The sequence below is a fragment of the Scheffersomyces xylosifermentans genome (genome assembly GCF_036884685.1).
Source record: "Scheffersomyces xylosifermentans strain CBS 12540 chromosome Unknown RJT20scaffold_1, whole genome shotgun sequence".
Lineage (NCBI taxonomy): Eukaryota > Fungi > Ascomycota > Pichiomycetes > Serinales > Debaryomycetaceae > Scheffersomyces > Scheffersomyces xylosifermentans.
This window is the reverse complement of record NW_027042939.1, coordinates 885,645-905,579: the sequence shown is the minus strand read 5'-3', so window position 1 is coordinate 905,579 and position 19,935 is coordinate 885,645. Positions and strand designations below refer to the sequence as shown.

Genomic DNA, 19,935 nt, shown 5'->3' with positions numbered 1-19,935 from the left:
CTGACGATAGTAGAGCCTCTATGTATACCAATTACCCTAAAGTATCTATTGAATATCATGCACTCAGTCCAGAGTCTAATGATGATGCATTAAAATATTGTCTATATGTCTATAAAACGTGCTTCGGGGTGGTAGTACACGGGGCAAGACCAGTAGGATCTCTTAACATCATCCCACACGCTTTTGTTGTTTTCTTTTAAGGTTGACGCAGGTACTTCAATAGATTTAAAAGTGCATTTCAAGCCATAGTTGGCCAAGTCAATTTCTACCAACTCTTTGTAGACCTCGTAGATGACTTGTCTATCCGCACCTAAGCCATTAAAAAAGGAGAATACTCCATGGGGCTTCAAGAGCCCAACAACATAGTCAAAAAGATCCAACATGTCGTGATAATGCTCGGAGAAGGTATCATAGTAGATTCCATTAAAGTAGACATCGCCTGATGATAAAAGTTCATCTAATTGTTCCTGCCATCTGCCCTCTAATATCACTACGTTCGGTTTCTCGTACCATCCGTCTTTCTTCAATTTTGCAAGGACATCTGGGTGGGCCTCACAAATGTAGTGCTTTGTAGGTTTCAATTCATTGATCATAGTATCTATGATTCCCATTCCAAATCCTATGTTGAGGATATTGACCTCTGAATCTATTTCTCCTTGCTCTATTTCAGCCCCTTTGAAGAGAGAGTCGCAACCCAATCTCATAAGGTCAGTCTCCCAGGCCATCATTACCCCATCTTTTCTGTCTTTAGTCACAAGAGCATTATCTACGTACTCTAATTTCGTGCTGAGGTAAGATTCTTGGTTCTGAGATGGAGCATCTGGAGCGTCATCAACCTCATTTTCAGCCTTTGGCTGTTCTTCAGCTTCACTTTCTTTTTCAGTGGAAGTGTTGTTCGCAACTTCTTTCTTTTGCACATCTTCAGGCGTACCCTCCGTTTCTACAAGATCTGGCACGGCATCGCCAAATTGGTCGTGGTTTAAATCGTCAGTATCCTCTATGACTTCCATGTCAAACTCTCCCACTTTTCTCAAGAGTAATTCAGCTCTAACTCCAGCCTCTACGATCTGTTTGTAGATTGGCAAGTGGTTCATCTTGCGTCTGATAAGGATGCATCCTGGGGTCTCGTTATTGGCATCTATCAAAGACCATCCCGCGCCGTATTCAAAGAGGATTTGCACCATATGGTTGCAAACAGCCACTTCATCTTCTGTTAGATCCTCGGGTAAATTGGTGCAAATAAGGTGCAATGGCGTGGTATTTGTGGAAGCTTCTTCCGTAATATCATGTGTGTAGTTGTAAGCTTCCTCCACAGTGTAAGTACTAGGAATGCCCAGCTTAAGATAGTACAGTAACTGCGCTACATATGCATCGGTAACAGGTCTCAGGCCGAAGCTGCATAAGTCGTGGAGGTCCGACATTCTACGCCACTCTACACTACCGGCTCTAAAAGAAATATGCTTACAGCTTTCAAACTTAATTGCTTACCCGTTCGGTACACCTTAAATACTTCTGCTCGCTAATCACAATAAATCGTATGGTTTTCACTTCGGAGAAAGCTGTGCAGGATCCGAGATGGGGGAAGGTAGTTTAGTGACAGAAAGGTACATGCATGGATGTATGGAAGCAGAGGGCGAAACGACGGTAAGGCTTCTAGGGAGCGGGAGTGCAGTTCGACACCCCAATGTTAGGCTTTGTTGTCAGTGATAGCATATGGCAAGCAGCTGATTGGTAAGGGTTTAATTGGGGTTCGTATTGAGAAAATTATCTATTATTTCGTATTGGCGGCAAGGCTCAAGTAGGCACGTCATGTACCACAATGCGAATAATGGCTGCAATGACTGCAAATCTCAGGTAGCTGCAATTATGAAAGGAATGGAAAAGAGACAAGATAAAAGTGAAATATTATCAAGTTCTTATGGAACAACATTGTCCGATAAAATGCTTAGCATAGCATCTTCTAGAAACTGGAAATAGACCACGGATGAGTAACTGGGGTCGGGCTCCAAAGACGTTGTAGCTTGGTGTAAGCAGCAATAAAAATCCATCATCAACTGAATGAATTAGTCTGAGGGGAACGTCTAACAGCGCATTAAGCGAGGCATAAAGCATGAAGTACCCAAGAGCCTTAAATCTGTTAGACTGTGACATCCTCATAACTCATCCGCTTTGAGAAGTATCCATTCGCCAGTGACGCCTCCGGCGTTTGCTAGACGATCCCCAAATTAATCCCACGTCAATAATAATTTCTCTGACGGTACCCTTTAACCGAACCTGCGGATGCAAAAATCCACGTATCACCCAAGGACCCCAGACCCTAGAGCCCTGTTCCACTGTGGATTCAAAACAGGTTACACGTCACTACCCAAGGGAAAAAACGGTATCCTGCGATCGGCATCCGATCTACTACGGTGCCCATACACTACTGATCACCGTCCCAGCTTCAAACAGTGACGACCGCGCAAACTCCAGTTTCCTCCCTGGTACACTATTTTTCGCAATGTACTTCAAAAAAAATCATACGATCAAGTAGTATTTTTATGCTGCAGATGTTGTACCGCGAAAAAGAACCTAGAAAATAGCCATTACCGTTTGCGGTATTTGTAACCTTTGGGTGTCCAGTAATAAAACAGGCAGAAATGTTTGACATTAGGCGGTGAGATGGCCTATTTAGTCGGAGTCAGAGTATGGGAGCACCCCATTTGTTAAAGTCATTTATATTTATCGAAAATCTCCTACTATATATATTTTATTCTATGTGTTGCTCTGCTTCTGCATTGCTTCTCCATACATAATAAGCATATTTCGCATCGACTTATACCGACTGACATTTTTCATATTTATTTAATTTATATACCCATGCTCATTAAAGAGTTTCTGGAGAATTGAACTATTCCCAGCACCAGCCATACCTCATATATTCACTCTGCCATGTCCTTCAAATTGAATGACTACAATGCGTTCCTAACCTCGTTGTTTGACAAGAACAATCCACAGCTGCAACCAGGAACGCCCAACCACTCCCAAAATCAGCCTGGCGATCCACATGCCCAGCAAGTGCTTCTTAGCCAGCATCAACAGCAGCTACTTCAACATCAGTCGCAACAGCTCCAGAATCAACGTCTCCAGCTGTACGCACCTTCTCAAGTATTTGAGAATGAGGAGGACATTAATGATTCAGCCTCATTCCCAGTTGACTTCGATTTTGGACTTATAGCTCCAGGAAATGGTGGTCCACAGTCTAATGTCAACCAATACAATCGATCTAAATCGATACACTTCCCGGTCAATGACTCCCAGAACCACGGAAACATAACCGAGTTCATGGGCGAGTTAGGCGGCCTTGACAATAATAATAACCCCCCAAGTGTTAATAATTCATATAGCAGTAGCATCACCGGTGATTCTACGCTTAACACCAACAATAACCACAGTGTTCCCGAAGAACAAACAGCTAATAATTTATTCGGCATCAACTACGTAAACACAAATGCAACCAGCGTTAGTGACTACAACCCAAATGTTTCCAATCCATCTACAACTGCTGCTAATTATACCCCTTTGGCTTCCCCATTATCTCTAGGGTTGAATAACGAACATCAACAACCCCAAGAAAGCATGTATATCAAACAGGAGCCATTACCCGTACTACCCGCTCACAACTCACAACAGCTACACCAACAAGCTAGCAGCTATAATTTTTCCAAGGTGGCTGAATCCCCTTCACCCCTTAACCAATCACCACCTAAAATGGTTACTAGATCAGCTAAGCAGGCGCTCAAGGGCAAACGGTTCAAGCAAGAAGAAGAAGACCTTCCTCTTCTTATTGGACCCACACAGGGTCATCCTCGCCCAAGAGTTAAGTCAGCACATAACGTGATCGAACAAAGATATAGAAATAAAATTAATGATAAATTCACTGCTTTGCAAAACTCGGTGCCTACTTTAAGAGTAGTTGCAAAGAGAAAGCAAAGACAGCAAATGAGTGGTGAAGACTACGACTCATCTGATGAGGAAGTACCTTCATCATTACGTTCCGAAGAAGACATCATTGAATTAGAGGGTTTGGAGCCTGCTAGAAAATTGAACAAAGGTACAATTTTGGCAAAGTCCATTGAGTACATAAAATTCTTGGAGTTGAAGAACGACCGCATGAAGATGCAGCACGAAGAATTGCTACTCAAAGCTAGAATGTTGGGTTTGGTAATAAATGATGACTTGATTAATCCTGAAGTCAGTAAAAATCAAAATTAGTCTATTAGATAGAGGCCTAGACAATTATTTATTGCTATTTTTATAGTTTTTTGGTATATATTTATAAATTCAATGGTAACAGTAACGCAAATATATAAAGTTTTGATATTGAAGTACATCGCTTAAGTTTGAATCGGAATCACTTACCAGAGCACCACATAGTATATAGGTTTTAAGAAAAAAATACCAGAGAAAGCCTAAATTGAAGAAATGTTCATGAATTAATTAAATTTCCTGGCACGGGCTGCAACACAATTTTATTATTAGGAGTGTTGACAAATAAGAAGGGGCACTTGCGTCAGAAAAACCAGAAATTCTCTATACATTCTTTCCAAGTTTAGTTACTCTTATCTAATTACCCCGTGTTAGATCGCACAGTAGACATATGAGATATATCTTCAAGCACACTATTGCCCCGATGGCTATGCTTTTGTTACACACGCAAACAAATTCCATAGGGCAGCACATAATATTGCTGCAACACACCAAATTGAAGTTTTTTCGATCTGCACCCATGCCGCAGCAATCACTCAAAGTACCACAAACTTGAGCCTCTCCCAGCTAGCAACTCGTACCTGACAAAATCACCCTTTTCGATTCGTTCCGCTCCTACTACACCCCACCTCCGTATATCTATCTCGCTGTGGTCTTTATGCTCTCCCCTGCCAATAGCCTTGTACCCCTTTTCTATCTCAGCGTTTAGGCACCTCCACCCTCAGCTCACCATCATCCCATTTTTGTCAGTTGATGCAAAACCCTCGCATCGCAAATTCTTACCCGTCGTATAAACAACTTTGTAACGCGATAAAACACCTACTGTAGAAAAAATTTGTGGGTGTGCGTAGATGCTAAACGACAGGGCCATTTACAATCAACGAACAGTTATTGGTTTTCACTCTTCTATAAAAGACGGGAGTTGGACACTTTAACGTCAAAGTAACTATTACATAGTGCCTCGGAGGATTTCACGTACTCGTACAGACATCCTAGTTGGTAATTTGCTTAAGTTTCTTGCCATTCGTTGTTGCCTGTGGCTGTTATCTTCATTTCTTGGTTTTCTTAGCCGTTCACTATCAGCTCGTAGTAGTACTTCACCATGGCTATAATAGATTTAATCATCGGCGGGTACAATGCCTTCGTTTCCCTCAGCTTGGCCCAGCAGCTCTCGGTCATTGTGATTGCACCATTCGTGTACAACATCCTTTGGCAGTTCTTCTACTCTTTGAGAAAGGATAGAGCCCCCCTCGTGTTCTACTGGATCCCATGGTTTGGCTCAGCCATTCCTTACGGTATGGGCCCTTACCAGTTCTTCGAGGACTGTCGTCAGAAGCACGGTGATATCTTCGCCTTTGTGTTATTGGGAAAGGTCATGACTGTCTACTTGGGTCCAAAGGGCCACGAATTCATCTTCAACTCCAAGTTGAGCGAAGTGTCTGCTGCCGACGCATACAAGCACTTGACCACCCCAGTTTTCGGTAAGGGAGTCATCTACGACTGTCCAAACCACCGTCTTATGGAACAGAAGAAGTTTGCAAAGTACGCTTTGACCACTGCAGCATTCAAGACTTACGTTCCAAAGATCAGAGAAGAGATTCTTAACTACTTCAAGAGCCCCGAAGGATTGCAAACTACCCAAAAATCAACTGGAGTTGTTAGTGTCATGAAGACTCAACCGGAAATCACTATTTTCACTGCCTCAAGATCGCTTTTAGGAGAAGAGATGAGAAGAAAATTTGACACATCTTTCGCTCAATCATTTGCTGACTTGGACAAGGGTTTTACTCCTCTCAACTTTGTATTCTCCAACTTGCCATTACCAAACTACAGAAGAAGAGACGAGGCCCAAAGAAGAATTTCTAACACTTTCAAGGCCTTCATCAAGAAGAGAAGAGAATCCGGTGATATTGATCCAAGCAGAGACTTGATTGACTCCTTGTTGACTCATTCTACTTACAAGGACGGTGTAAAGATGACCGATCAGGAAATCTCTAACCTTTTGATTGGTATCCTCATGGGTGGTCAACACACTTCTGCTGCTACTTCTGCTTGGTTCTTGTTGCATTTGGGTGAAAGACCAGACTTGCAAGATGAAATTTTCGAAGAAATCAACAAGACTTTGAAAGAAAAGGGCGGTTCATTAAACGATTTGACTTATGAAGACTTACAAAATATGACTTCTATTAACAATGTTATCAAGGAAACTTTGAGAATGCACATGCCTTTACATTCTATCATGAGAAAGGTGATGCAAAACTTGCTCGTTCCAAACACTAATATTGTCGTTCCAAAGGGCCACTATCTCGTAGTCTCTCCAGGCTACACTATGACCAGTGAGAGATTCTTCAACAAAGCCCATGAATTCGAGCCAAGAAGATGGAAAAACGTTGTTACCGAGAAGCCTGCCAACGACGAAAGCGTTGACTACGGTTTTGGTGCAGTCTCCAAGGGTGTATCTTCTCCATACTTGCCATTTGGAGGTGGAAGACACAGATGTATCGGAGAGCAATTTGCTTACGTGCAGTTGGGTACGATTATGTCCACTTTCGTATACAATTTCAAGTGGAAGTTGAACGGACAGAGTGTTCCAAAGATTGATTTCACTTCCATGGTGACCTTGCCAGAAGAACCAGCTGAGATTGTTTGGGAGAAGAGAGAGACTTGCATTGTTTAGACACGCAATAGATTATTTGATTTTCTTGGTAGCTCTATTTACGTATGAATAATAATCACAAACCAGAATGTTCAAAATATCCAAAATAAACATCCAGAATATACATAAATAATAACTCAGTATACGATCTAACCTATTTCATCTGTATTACAGATATGTCTAAATATTTTCGCAGTTATTTTTTGAAGATCCCAGCGGATTGGATGACAGCTACATAAAATAGAAAGGCCCACATATAGTACACCTGAAACTATGCAAGGCTTTTACTGGAACATCCTTAAACTTGCATCGCAGGGTTCACGGGTGCAAAACACTCATAACGGACAGATCATGCAAAACCGAAGTATATGCAACAATCGATCTGGTCGCAAAAGATGCAACTTGTTCATTTTGGAACAATCTTCTGACAGATCCTGCCATATGACTCTCGCATTGACCGATCTGAAAATACTGCAAAATTCGATCTTTATGGCTTTGCGAAGAGGGATGCAAAAGCGATCGTATTTTGACATAAAGACAGCACATAGCTCATCTCATGGGTCACCATATTCTATATTTCGTAAAGTGTAGACCTACGTAGAGCTATTGGAACCTAGCCTTGAATTACGACATGCTCTAACAATGGACACAAAGAGCTGTCAATACGTCTGTTCATTTCCATCACAAAGCTGCATATTGCACCTTATTTGATATTTCCCATCATACGACCTTGAGCTGATATAGCTGATATAGCTGATATATCTCATCATACCTCATACATCTGATATATGCTACACTTCATCTTACCTAATACATCTCATATATGCTACACCTCATCTTACCTCATACACCTTCTACATCTTATACACCTCCTACATCTTATACACCTCCTACATCTCATACACCTTCATACACCGTCATACACCTCATCTTACTTCCTTACCGCATTCATCTCATTCATCTCATATATCTCATCCCACCTCTCCTACTCATCCCACCACACCTACATTTTTCACACCCCACATCGGCCGCTCATTGTCGGTCGTCTACCCGAAACAGCAATGCGGCTCGTGTGATTGACTTTCTCACTTTCTCACATCCGCCGTTATTTCTTTTTCATCACCGGAAAAAATGTCTATTATAAAGCCAACGCGAGATTTATGAGAAGATTAAGAGTCATTGGTTCTAGAAAGCAAGAACGAGGTGCCGTTTTGCTAGATTAGCTTGGTTCGAGTTCTAGGTCGAGAGTTGTGTTTGTGTATGCACATAGAGTAAACTGACATTTTTTTGGGTTCATTTCCGTTGTTTTTGAGCAAACTACTACAGATACCGTATTTTTAAATGACAGTTAGATCGTTCGAAGTCAAGGTTCCAGCCTCGTCCGCCAACATCGGACCTGGATTCGATGTATTGGGAGTCGGTTTACAGTTATACTTGCAACTTAAGGTGACAATAGACCCTTCCAAGGACACATCTGTCTACCCTCACAACGTCAAGTTGTCTTACGAAGGAGACTTGGCTCATAAGGTGCCATTGGAAGCTGATAAGAACTTGGTTACCCAGACTGCGTTATACATCTTAAGAGCCAACAACATTGATGCCTTCCCTTTGGGAACTCATGTACATGTCATCAACCCAGTACCATTGGGTAGAGGTTTAGGCTCGTCGGCCTCCGCTATTGTTGGTGGTATTGTATTGGGTAACGAGATCGGAGAGTTCAAGTTCTCTAAGAATAGATTAATGGACTACTGTTTGATGATCGAGAGACACCCAGATAACATCGCTGCTGCCATGTTGGGAGGATTTGTTGGCTCCTACTTGAATGAGTTGTCCCCGGAGGATACAGCTGCCAAGAATACTCCTTTAGAATACATTTTACCTGTTCCTGGTGTCACTCCCGTCGAGAAGTACGTGTCCACCCCACCACCTTACAACATTGGCGAGTACTTACAATATAACTGGAGCCACAAGATCAAATGTGTCACTATCATACCGAACTTTGAGGTTTCCACGGATTCCTCTCGTGCTGTTTTACCTGAATCCTACACTAGAGAGGACGTAGTCTACAACTTGCAAAGATTGGCCATTTTGACAACCGCATTGACTCAAGAAACCCCAAACAACAAACTCATTTACGAGGCAATGAAGGACAGAGTTCATCAACCTTACAGATCTGGTTTAATTCCAGGTTTACAGAAGGTTTTGGCTAGTGTGACCCCAGACACCCATCCTGGTTTGTGTGGTATCTGTTTATCTGGAGCCGGTCCTACGATTTTATGCTTGGCTACAGGCGACTTTGATTCCATTGCGGAGACTGTCATTGGAATTTTCAACAAGGCCGGTGTCGAATGCAGCTGGAAATTGTTGGATTTGGCCTACGACGGAGCAACTGTCGAGCAGTAGTCACATTTATACATAGATAGTCGTTTCCGACTACTCACCACTATAGAAGATAAAAAAGTACTTAATAGAAATGTCCGTATTTTGTCAGAAACTTGTCGTATAATTGAATAATGAAATAATGTAATACAAAAAAAAGAATTCCTTTCCGTCAACAACAACAAGAACAACAACAAGAACAACAAGTTTCATACTCTTTGCAGCACTACGCTTACTTCTCTTTGGTACACTCACTTACTGCCCCACCAACATCATCATACTCTTTTCTCAACCAACACCATACTCTTTGCAACACCACACTCACCACTCTCTCTACCCTCACTCACTACTCTCTCTACCCTCACTCACTACTCTCTCTACCCTCTATCCTTCCCCTCTTTTCCACACCATAATTTCAGGTTCCAAAATCCACCATTTTGCAATTTCTGATAATGAAATATTTGTGCACCGGCACGACCTCACTTGGAACCAATAGAATTTTTCAATAATGTTAACAAAGGATAAGGATTGAGTACACTGATTCAAGAGAGAGTTTGGCTAGGCATTGACTGTAGCATATTACTCGCACACTAGACACAATGGTTGAATTGACAGAAGCAGACACCAATCCCGACTTCAGATCGAGACTTATTGCCGAGGAGGTGTTATCGACCTCAGCTACCCGCCCTATATACCTCTCCTCTATTGAGGTCAATGGTGGAGAGACGTTCTCCAATGAGTTCTTCAAGAAGCTCTTGACCCCATTAATCGACAGAAGCGATTACACATTGACCAAATTGGTCGACGCCATAAACGTGACCGAGGACAAATTGATCAAGACTAACGTGTTCAAGGACATTGTGGTGAGTTTACATTCGGAATACACCGCATTGATTCCCTCTTCAATCAAAAACTACAATAAAGAGACGCCAGTTTCTACAAAGGTGATCTTTGATTTGACCTCCATCAACTTGAATATCGGAGAAGGTTTCTTGAACTTTAACAACGAAGAAAACTTGAACCTTAACTTGGACTATCTCAACAACAATTTCAACGAAAACGCTGAATTGGTAAACATTGGCGTCAACTACAACCCATACAAGCCAAATGATCATTTAATAACCAATACAAGATTCTTGGCCAACTTGAATAACCCATCATTCAAGTTCTTGATTGACTTATTCCATTCACAACAAAACAACCAGTCCTGGCAACAGGCTTCTGAGGGATCTACCGGTGGGTTGATTGGATTACAGTATAACAAGCTGAGAAACTTGAACATCTTGTCAGGTTTATCATTGGCAAGAAGAACTATACACAACATTGATGACGCTGCAGCCGACGAATTGAAGTTCTTTGCTGGAGACTTCTTGAAATCGTCCCTCGTAAACCAAATTGTGTACTCCAACTTATCATTCTTGAACCATGTCACTAAAAACTTTCCAACAAACGGTCTCCTGTTTGTAGTCTCGAATGAAATCTCTTCTAATCAGGAGCAGGAAAACCCAAATAACCACTCTGCCTTCATAAAATCGTCTATTTCTGTCGATTACTTTAAGTCATTTTTCAATAACCGCATAACAACTGCATTATCCACAGATTTTGGTGGTATTTATTCATCATCCCCTAACGGGCCAGTACACATTTCAGACAGATTCTACTTGGGTGGTGTTAACTCGTTCAGAGGTTTCACCAGAAACGCCATTAATACAAATGGAGGTACTCAATTCTACAAGTTGAGCGGTACTTTATTTGCAAGTTTGCCTTCGTGGGTTCACCCTACAGCTAAAGTGGTCCCTGACTCTACCTATGACGATGGAACTGGTTATGAAGCCAACCCATTGAGATTTTATGCCACTGGAGCTGTTGGTAATGTTTCAGACAATATCCTTGAGGATGATTCTGGGGCTAGCAGTATTGGATTCGGCTTAAGATATATTAACTACTGGGCCAACTTTGATGTTGGCTACTACTTTGCGAAGAGATACGGTACTGACATTGGATCCGCAGGTATTAAAGATGGATTGCATTTCTCGGTTTCCATTGGAGGATCCAACCGTCAACTCTAGGACTATTCCTTCAAGATGATACTAGGTAATTCTTGGTAAAGCGGCGGTAACAAAAAACAAATGCATAGAAAGCAAAAGTTCATCTATTCCTCTGTTCACCACATCTATTCGATAGAATTAATTTCCTATTTATAATGTATACATATGACATTCATGCGGTTGTAGACTACTATTACCATATCGATGACGTCTTTGCAATATATAAAATGTGTAGACAATCATGATTCGTGATTATCGGATCATTTGCTTCTGACAACGCCTAATTGAGCTAATCTCCTTATCTAAGGTATAGCATCTATATATCGTCCACATCAAGAAAACATACATATACTATTCAAGTATTATGACATATTACGATTTCCCGAAAGCTGAGGCTGATGCCATAGCCATTGTGGCTATATTTGCGTTATTTTTGTGGTTTCTGTCCATTACGTACCACGGTCATCGCCTTGCGTCTTTTCTTGATAGCAATTATAACGGCCAGTTATGGGAGTGAATTGCGTACTCAGATATAACCTATACAACGGAACTAACATACAATCAGGTCAAATGTCAGAAGATGTAACAGAATCCACCATGTGTACCATTACGTAATCGATATATGGAGGACATGGATTATAACAACAATATGGGATGATTCTGTAAATATTATATATATAGGTACATATCTCAATATATAATAATACTCTTCCTCTCACAGATTCGTCGTATACCCCACGAAACAGTTTTTTCTTCCCCACAGAAGCTATCTCAACATGGGCCACAAATATCTCCTATTGGATAGCCATATTCACTTATACTCGTTGCACACAATCCCCTTGCTCAAGTGGGAGAAACAAAGTCCCTTATATGGCCAAAGACGGCTTGATGAATATTGGGAAAACATAGAGAGTAAGGGCTACGACTTGAGGGGGGTCGTTTGGATAGAATGTGATGCCAAGACGGACGTCTCAAAGGGATTGGCTGGATTGGATAACTCAATTGAGGAATTCAAGTACATTTGCAGAAATATCGATGGCACTTTACTCAAGGAAGAAGGTGAATCCTCGGAGCTCAAGAGGGGCCTCATCAAGGCAATGGTCCCATTTGCACCCATCCCCTTAGGTTCGCATGATGTAGAGAAATATGTGGACATTTTGAAGAAATCTTCTCCAGCACAATTCAAGCACGTCAAGGGCTTCAGGTACTTGATTCAGGATAAAGAACCTGATACAATTACCAAGGACAAATTCATTGATGGCTTAAAATGGCTCGATAGACATAACTACATCTTTGACTTGGGAATCGACATCCACTCTGGAGGTACATGGCAATTTGAAGATACCCTCAAAGCAGTAAAAAAAGTTCCTAAGTTGAAATACATTATAAATCATTTAACGAAGCCAAACTTGTACCAGGATCCATCAGCCATAGAATCAGACCCAACATTTATTCGCTGGAAGGAGTTAATGACGGAAATCTACAAAACTACTCCCAATTCCTATATGAAGTTGTCAGGTGGCTTCTCAGAAGCACCAGAGTCCATTTTGAATGATAATCATAAGATTGCTGATTATGTATTCCCTTGGTTTAAAGTCAGTTTTGACCTTTGGGGTGTTGACAGAACCATCTGGGCTAGCAATTGGCCTGTTTGTGCTGTACCTGCTGGCCCGAAGATTGTAACAAGGTGGTTTGAAGTGACCGAGCTTTTGTTCGACAGGATTGGGTTGGACCAAGAGTCCAGAAGTAAGGTATACTTTTACAATGCTTTTGAGGCTTATAACATATAATATAATGAGTAGTGACACTAAGAATATTACATATTAAACTAGCTGGCCCTAATCATTAGAGTTCTTGTAGACCATTTTAATCAATTATATAGCTTTCGCTACCAAGTCTCTTGATGCCATTCATTGACATGAGTTATGCGGCGCTACCATTTCCATCATACAGCAAGTTGCAGCAAGCGCTAAGGTTTCCCTTTTGCAACATCCTGTTCTCCCGCTCCCTTACGCGTTAGAAGTGAGGCAAATAAAGATGACTTTCGTCATTGGTTACATTTACCGATATTCTTCATATGGTTAATATATAATGAGTAACGATAGGAACTCATCAGTAACAGATGATGAGGAGTTTGATTCTTCATCAAACGGATCTCCAACGGATGTTTACAGTAGTTCATCTGATGAAAGTGGCTGGAACTCTGATACTTCAAGTGATGAAGAACCCATGGATAGCAATGGCCATGACCAGTATAATGGCATGTCCAATTTAAGCCAAGAATATAGTGGTGAAAAAAGTGGTGTTTACTATTCCATCTGGGCAGATCTGAGGACTTACCAACCTTGGTTTGGATCCGTCCATTATATGGGTCAGCGATTGATAAGCTCGACTCCAATAAGATATGGTAATTCTCGTCGTGGTAACGGAATGAAGGGTGCCATGTGTTCGATGTCAAGAAAATAGAGGCATAAAACTTGTGGGTTTGCCTATGCCATTTGGGGCGATGAAATCAATGAAAGATGGAAACAGTCCCTTGAACACATGGCAGAAGTATACTTGCGTGAGAGGCCACAAAATTAACGAACCAACCACAAGGATTTAATGTCGATGCAATATCAATGACTCCTGGATGGCATCAAGCTAATAAAGCCCTAATTACAAGGTATCGCATCCAATGATATCGTGGTACAATGGGGTGCTTTCAAAGAGAATTTATGGTGGAAATTGTTGTGGATAATGGCCAATGTGATTACCAGAGAGATATAAGGGATCTAATGCAATTTGCTATTACTGAGTCAAAGAAGTTTCCAGGGCTAACCTTTCTAACTATTGATACTATTTCTTAAAAAGCGTCTAATTTTAGCCTTTTGTGAAAGAGTCGGTTGAAGTTCTAGTAAAAATGAATGCAAATCATAAATTGGGTTGGTATTCAATGATACTTCCTTACCATATTACGAGAAACCCCTACTGTGTTCTTGAGTTGTTTTATATAAAATTTCTGTATATTCTATACAAATTGCTTAATGTGATACAACTCCCTTTATTCTGCACTTTGTATGGTGTAGTAAGTTGGTATTTTGTCCCATAATTTTGAATAAAGATCAATCAACCATTCCTTTAAACTCCTTTCAACTGTGATATGGAGAGCGCTCAATATAACTAAATCGGAAGACATTTTGGAACCAGCAAACTTGGGTAACTTCCTTATTCCTAGAACTAATCAAAATACTAAACTACCTTCCCTACCAGTCACAAACCGTTGATGTTCCGGATTCTCCGCAACTACTCTTAACCTGACACATTACATTTAACACCATCTGTCACCTTGAGCATTACGCATTACACCATTTTCCACAACACAACATCATCTTCCACATTACTAATAACACCAGCTTCCACATCACAAACACTCTTCTTTTGCAACCCACTCACTCACTCACTCACAGACTCCACCATCATTTAGCGCTACCACCCCATCTCACTCTAAATTCGCAGCTCGTTTTTGCGTCCAAAATGAATTCGCGAAGAACCGCGTTGTTCTGCAGCGTTTGTTCGTGAGAGGCTTTGAGTATTGTAGTGAGATGAATTTATTTACTTGTTGTGTAATGGAGGATTTGTAGTATAGATTGTTTTCGTTTAGTGTATGGTGTTATCTGAGTGGTGTCTGTAAAAAGGTAAGTCATTTCTTTCACTCTTTTCATTTCTTTCATCCTTTCATACATTACAACAGCCTCTCGCTAGTACTATCCGATCAAATGGGTGTGACAGGTCTTCTTCCTAATTTAAAGGAAATTCAAGATTCAGTATCGCTAGAGAAATACAGAGGAAAGACCTTGGCTATAGATACTTATGGTTGGTTGCATCGCGGTTTAATATCATGCGCCCAGGAACTCTGTGAAGACAGACCAACACGAAAATATGTCACGTCCATCATGAAGAAGGTTGACATGCTTCGGTTCTTCGGCGTTGAACCATACTTCGTTTTTGACGGAGCTGCGTTGCCTACCAAGGCAGAAACTGCAAATGACCGTAGATTGAAGAGAGAAGAAGCTCGAAAGAAAGCAGATGAGTTCACCAGAAACGGAAACAGGAAATTGGCCTGGAAAGAATACATGAAAGCAGCGTGTGTTACCTCTCAAATGGCCAAGTCGCTTATGGTTGAATTTGACGCGGCTAGAATCAAATATATCGTAGCGCCATATGAAGCAGATCCTCAAATGGTATACCTTGAGAAGATCGGAGCTGTTGATGGAATTTTATCAGAAGATTCAGACTTGTTGATCTTCGGTTGCAATAGACTCATCACTAAATTGAAAGATGACGGATCGTGTGTTGAGATCTGCCGTGAAGAATTTCACAGAGTTAAACTGATCCCATACTTGACCAAGTTCACCCAGGAGCAATTGCGCTTGGTTGCTATGCTTTCAGGTTGTGATTATACGAAAGGAGTTCCAGGAGTTGGTCTCAAAACTGCATTCACCTTAGTCAAGAAGTACAACAATTTAGACAAGATATTGGCGGCATTACGAGCAGATGGAAAAGCCGTTCCAGATGACTTTCTCGACGAGGTTAATAAAGCAGACCTAGCATTCCAATTTCAAAAAGTATTTAACCCTAAGCTTCAACAATTAACGACCTTGTGTGATTACCCTGAAGATATCAATGTTGACTTTGAAGTGTTGGAATCGTGCTGTGGAAGAACATATAACAACGAGCTCTATCAGCAAATCTGTAACGGCCATATTCATCCTAATAGTCATGAAATCTTAGTTTCCAGAGAACAAAGTTTAGTAGCGTTCAAGAGCTCGTCAGTCAATTTAGGTTCAAGAACTTTATCTCAAATGACCGCTCAACGAAGCAAAACTACTACCCAAGTATTCACACTGGCACCAAAAAGATCTGTGCTTGACTTACTTAAGGTAACCAAGACTGTAGCTCCAAAATCACCATCCACACCAAGCAGTGTAAAAAGGCCTTTAGAAGCTGTCAATACTAAGCTATCACCAACATCGAAGAAGATGAAAAAAATTTGCGACCAAGAGAATTTTGCTTCTCCTGTGGGAAAAGTTAGTAGATTCTTTGGGGCCAATCTCCAATCGCCAAAGGCAGAGGTATCCATAAAGACGCAGCCTGTCGTAAGTTGGGATTCCAGTATGCTTAGTGGCGACTCGGATTTTACTGATGAATTCGGATCACCTGTAGCACACAAGTCTAAATCACTTCCTCCAAACACAGAGGCTATTTTGGAAGAACTTACAGATAATGATGACATATTTGATGACGAAGACTCCCAACAAGGCAAAGAGACGACGAGTTCCTCCATTATAGAAGAAGAAAAGGAAATGGAATACCCAAAGCCTGCTGAGAGGGAGGAAAGTGCCGTAATCTCAGATAACTTCGACATTGACGAGATCGACGATGAGATTGAGGAGTCCCCAGTCAAGACAAAACAGCCTTCAATTGCGGAACTGGGGGAGACTCCTAAGTTGACAGTTTTCAGAGAAACTTTGAGACTGACATACCTGTTTACAGACACAAACGTTAAAACTTCGTTAAGCAAAACATCTGAAGCAAATGTTGTCTCGCAATTGAGAGCTCCTTTGAGAACCAAAGACTTCAATGCTCACTCTCAATATACACTGAAGCCGACTCTGAACAAGCTAGCCACATCTTCAACTATTATTTCCGGCAGTGGTGCTGAAAAGAACATGGAGAATTGCCACACCATGGCCAACGCACCAGTCCAAGCTCAGGCACAAACAAAAACACATTCCAAACAGCATATAAGTTTACAAAGATTTGCATTCAGAAGATGAGCTAGTTGTCTTCTGTCCCCTGTCATATTCAAGCATATTTTAACGATTGTATATTAATGAATGATTATCATAGAATCATAATATTGTACATTGTATAGTTTTACATTAGTTAGGACACTGTTGACTCATTTGTCGATCCAAGCACATCTAGAGGCCTCTCAACAAGCTGTCGGCTATGGCCAATCTTGTCAACTGCCCTTGACTATCAATATCTGAAATTTTTGCGTCGTTCAACTTATAAGTTTTCTTGAACTTGGCTATATCAACCAACTTGTATAAGAGTTCATCCGTTATTTTCAAATTCTGACACTCTTCTACTTTCAATAAATTCACCAAATTGTTGTTTACTTGTATAATAGTGTTACTGTCCAATTCTTCGCTCTTGAATACCTTAACTGCCACTAAATTAGGAGTCTTCTCATCCACACCGAAGCTTTTCAATGCCTCCATGATTTTGTTCACTGGGCTCAAATTGAAGATGATCTCTGTGTTTAAGGTTTTAGCACGCATGTTACCACTTTCAAAGTTCAAAATCGCTCTGTGGATGCTGCTGTATAATTGTTCCAATGAAATGAGATGAGCTGTGTTCAAGAAACAAAAGTCGTAGTCCTCATTACCTGCAATGAGCTCCTGTTTAACAGTATTCAATGTGTCTTTCTCGACTCCTTGGAACAACGACACAAATACCGTGTACTGAGGAAATTGGGGAAAGTTTATAGTAGTATATGACATTATGATTTTCTTCTTTCTCTTTTTTATTCCACCGTATTCCTCTGTTCCACTGTTCCACTTTTACCTAATCTTTATTTCTTTCTGCCTCTTCCTTAATATCTTCTCATCGATCTCACTTTCACTCTCCCTAAGCGACTATCGCTAACTTTTTTTCAGCTGTCGGAATTCTCTCACTAAATCCCCCCAATCTCCACTAACCAAATCGAGAACGATTCCTGCGATTAGTGCGATCACTGGAACAAAGATTTCAATTTACTGAGACAATCACAGGGAGAGAATAATTAAAGATAGTTTTTGATAACAACAGACACTTCGATTAGAACGTACCATTAAGAGTAACTTTATCGCTCTCTAGCAACTCTACAGAACCCTGTCGGTGTATACAACATAGAATTGCTCTTTATGAGTGACGAAAACCAGAAAAATGGGGAATTGGACGGCCCTAGTCTTGTGGAGTCGCTCTTCGCTGGCTTACCCAGTGAAGCTTCCCCAGATCAATACCAGCATCAAGATTACCCAGAAGTGATACTTCAGGAGACAGCCAAAGCAAACAAGTACTATACGTCATTCCAGCGATACACGCGGCAGTTCATAAAAGTAAGGGACGCGGGTTCAAACTCGTCCTCAATAGTACGATGGAACGACTCGTCTATTGAATCCACACAAAGGCTTATTATAGAGACATGGCTTGGGGCCGATTTCAAGGGACAAGTCAGCAAAAGCGATAAAGTGCTGGGAACCAGAAGTAATAAAGGCTCTACTGCCAATGCATTGTTTAGTTGGTCCTCGGGCGATGCTTACATAGAAGAAAAACGGAGAGAACGCCGTCGGGCCGGACTTGACACGAAGAAAAGCTCTATACAAGATGGGTCCAAAGACAATAATGGTACATTAGCAGAGGGAAGACAAAACGGTAAGCTCACCAAAGACAATCTGCCATCTGACGATACAAGGGAAAGTAAACTCAAGAGCTTGAATCTCAAAGTGCCCAAAGAATCACTTACAAACAAACTTAACCGTATAATAGAACAAGAGTCCAATACTTTCATACACGCCCGTATCCAGCGGATCAAGGCCCACCACAGTGAGCAGATCAACAAACAGATACATGAAAGAAAGAGAAAAGATCACGAATTGTATTTGAAGAAATTGAGGCTCAAAGAAGAAGAGTACGAAAAGGCATTACAAGCAGCTACTACAGAATCAAATAAATCCGGTGGTTTCTTTGGTACGCTTTTTGGTTTCAGCAACAGCAGCAGTAATAACAATAGAGTAATGGACACCGATATGGCACTGACCAATTCGTTTGAAACAGAATCAAATGCTAGTAATTCAACAACAGCACAAAAGTCAGGTTCGAATAAGCGGTTTTCCTTTCTCCCTGGTTGGGGTACAAGCAATTCATCAAACAGTAAATTTAAATCCACTGAGAAAGGAAGTAGTCCTCAAAGTAACAAGACGGCAGGTTCGCCAAGCGTTACTCTGCCCGAAGAACTATTTAATATAGATCACCGTGCACAAGATGATATCATTATAAGCCCAGAAAGCATTCAGGAAGCTAATGAGGATCCACTCAGCGAAGATGAATTTGATGATTTCACCTCAGCCCCAGTAGTAGCAACTCCTGACATAAAACCATTGGCCGCTAATCCAATTCCTTCTTCCACCAGTAGTCCCGCTACTCATGACTTCATATCTATTAGTCAACCAAAGCCCTCCAATTCCCTTAATGCCGATCTTTTAGATATTTTTGGCGAGTTTCTGCCACAACAGAAAACAGAAAACAACAACGACAACAACAACTTGGTCAATTTGTAGCATGACTGCTTCACAATCCCCTCTTCCCATCATTACCATACCTAAAGCATATTTACTCTTACTGTTAAGAGGAACTCAGTCTGCAAAATCTTTAGTATATGGAAATCCTGCATTTAACCCACTTTGATAGCAAATATTTAATTCAATTTACAGCTTCTAATTTTTGTTTGAATTGCTTGTAACTTCATCAACTGCCTATCATGATTGCTAGTAATCAATTAACGTATTTACCAAG

General features: G+C 41.0%; 9 protein-coding genes across 9 annotated transcripts; 7 read left to right on the top strand and 2 right to left on the bottom strand. All coding sequences in view use genetic code 12, as the record gives it.

Moving 5' to 3' along the window:
* RMT2 (protein-arginine N5-methyltransferase) lies at window positions 1-1,664 on the bottom strand. The gene has a single exon (XM_064921440.1). The coding sequence runs from the start codon at window positions 1,419-1,421 to the stop codon at window positions 102-104; it is 1,320 nt and encodes a 439-aa protein (XP_064776875.1). The 5' UTR covers window positions 1,422-1,664; the 3' UTR covers window positions 1-101.
* Window positions 1,665-2,791: 1,127 nt separating this feature from the next.
* HMS1 (Hms1p) lies at window positions 2,792-4,447 on the top strand. Its single transcript, XM_064921443.1, has one exon. The coding sequence runs from the start codon at window positions 2,932-2,934 to the stop codon at window positions 4,252-4,254; it is 1,323 nt and encodes a 440-aa protein (XP_064776874.1). The 5' UTR covers window positions 2,792-2,931; the 3' UTR covers window positions 4,255-4,447.
* Window positions 4,448-5,077: 630 nt separating this feature from the next.
* ERG11 (sterol 14-demethylase) lies at window positions 5,078-7,078 on the top strand. The gene has a single exon (XM_064921445.1). The coding sequence runs from the start codon at window positions 5,351-5,353 to the stop codon at window positions 6,923-6,925; it is 1,575 nt and encodes a 524-aa protein (XP_064776873.1). The 5' UTR covers window positions 5,078-5,350; the 3' UTR covers window positions 6,926-7,078.
* A 1,167-nt stretch (window positions 7,079-8,245) lies between these two features.
* On the top strand, window positions 8,246-9,307 carry THR1 (homoserine kinase; the record flags this gene model as incomplete). Its single annotated transcript, XM_064918098.1, has 1 exon — window positions 8,246-9,307. One exon carries the CDS (start codon window positions 8,246-8,248, stop codon window positions 9,305-9,307), a length of 1,062 nt encoding a protein of 353 aa, XP_064776872.1.
* A 519-nt stretch (window positions 9,308-9,826) lies between these two features.
* Window positions 9,827-11,730, top strand: SAM51 (Sam51p). The gene has a single exon (XM_064921447.1). The coding sequence runs from the start codon at window positions 9,883-9,885 to the stop codon at window positions 11,350-11,352; it is 1,470 nt and encodes a 489-aa protein (XP_064776871.1). The 5' UTR covers window positions 9,827-9,882; the 3' UTR covers window positions 11,353-11,730.
* Window positions 11,730-13,306, top strand: RJT20DRAFT_9244 (amidohydrolase family protein). The gene has a single exon (XM_064921435.1). It carries the CDS (start codon window positions 12,108-12,110, stop codon window positions 13,119-13,121), a length of 1,014 nt encoding a protein of 337 aa, XP_064776870.1. The 5' UTR covers window positions 11,730-12,107; the 3' UTR covers window positions 13,122-13,306.
* Window positions 13,307-15,089: 1,783 nt separating this feature from the next.
* EXO1 (Rad2 family nuclease) lies at window positions 15,090-17,150 on the top strand (the record flags this gene model as incomplete). The annotated part of the gene is made up of 1 exon (XM_064918097.1): window positions 15,090-17,150. One exon carries the CDS (start codon window positions 15,090-15,092, stop codon window positions 17,148-17,150), a length of 2,061 nt encoding a protein of 686 aa, XP_064776869.1.
* A 39-nt stretch (window positions 17,151-17,189) lies between these two features.
* RJT20DRAFT_123913 (uncharacterized protein) lies at window positions 17,190-17,998 on the bottom strand. Its single transcript, XM_064916081.1, has one exon. It carries the CDS (start codon window positions 17,880-17,882, stop codon window positions 17,298-17,300), a length of 585 nt encoding a protein of 194 aa, XP_064776868.1. The 5' UTR covers window positions 17,883-17,998; the 3' UTR covers window positions 17,190-17,297.
* A 194-nt stretch (window positions 17,999-18,192) lies between these two features.
* On the top strand, window positions 18,193-19,919 carry RJT20DRAFT_123912 (uncharacterized protein). Its single transcript, XM_064916080.1, has one exon. It carries the CDS (start codon window positions 18,285-18,287, stop codon window positions 19,698-19,700), a length of 1,416 nt encoding a protein of 471 aa, XP_064776867.1. The 5' UTR covers window positions 18,193-18,284; the 3' UTR covers window positions 19,701-19,919.
* The last annotated feature ends 16 nt before the right edge of the window (window positions 19,920-19,935 follow it).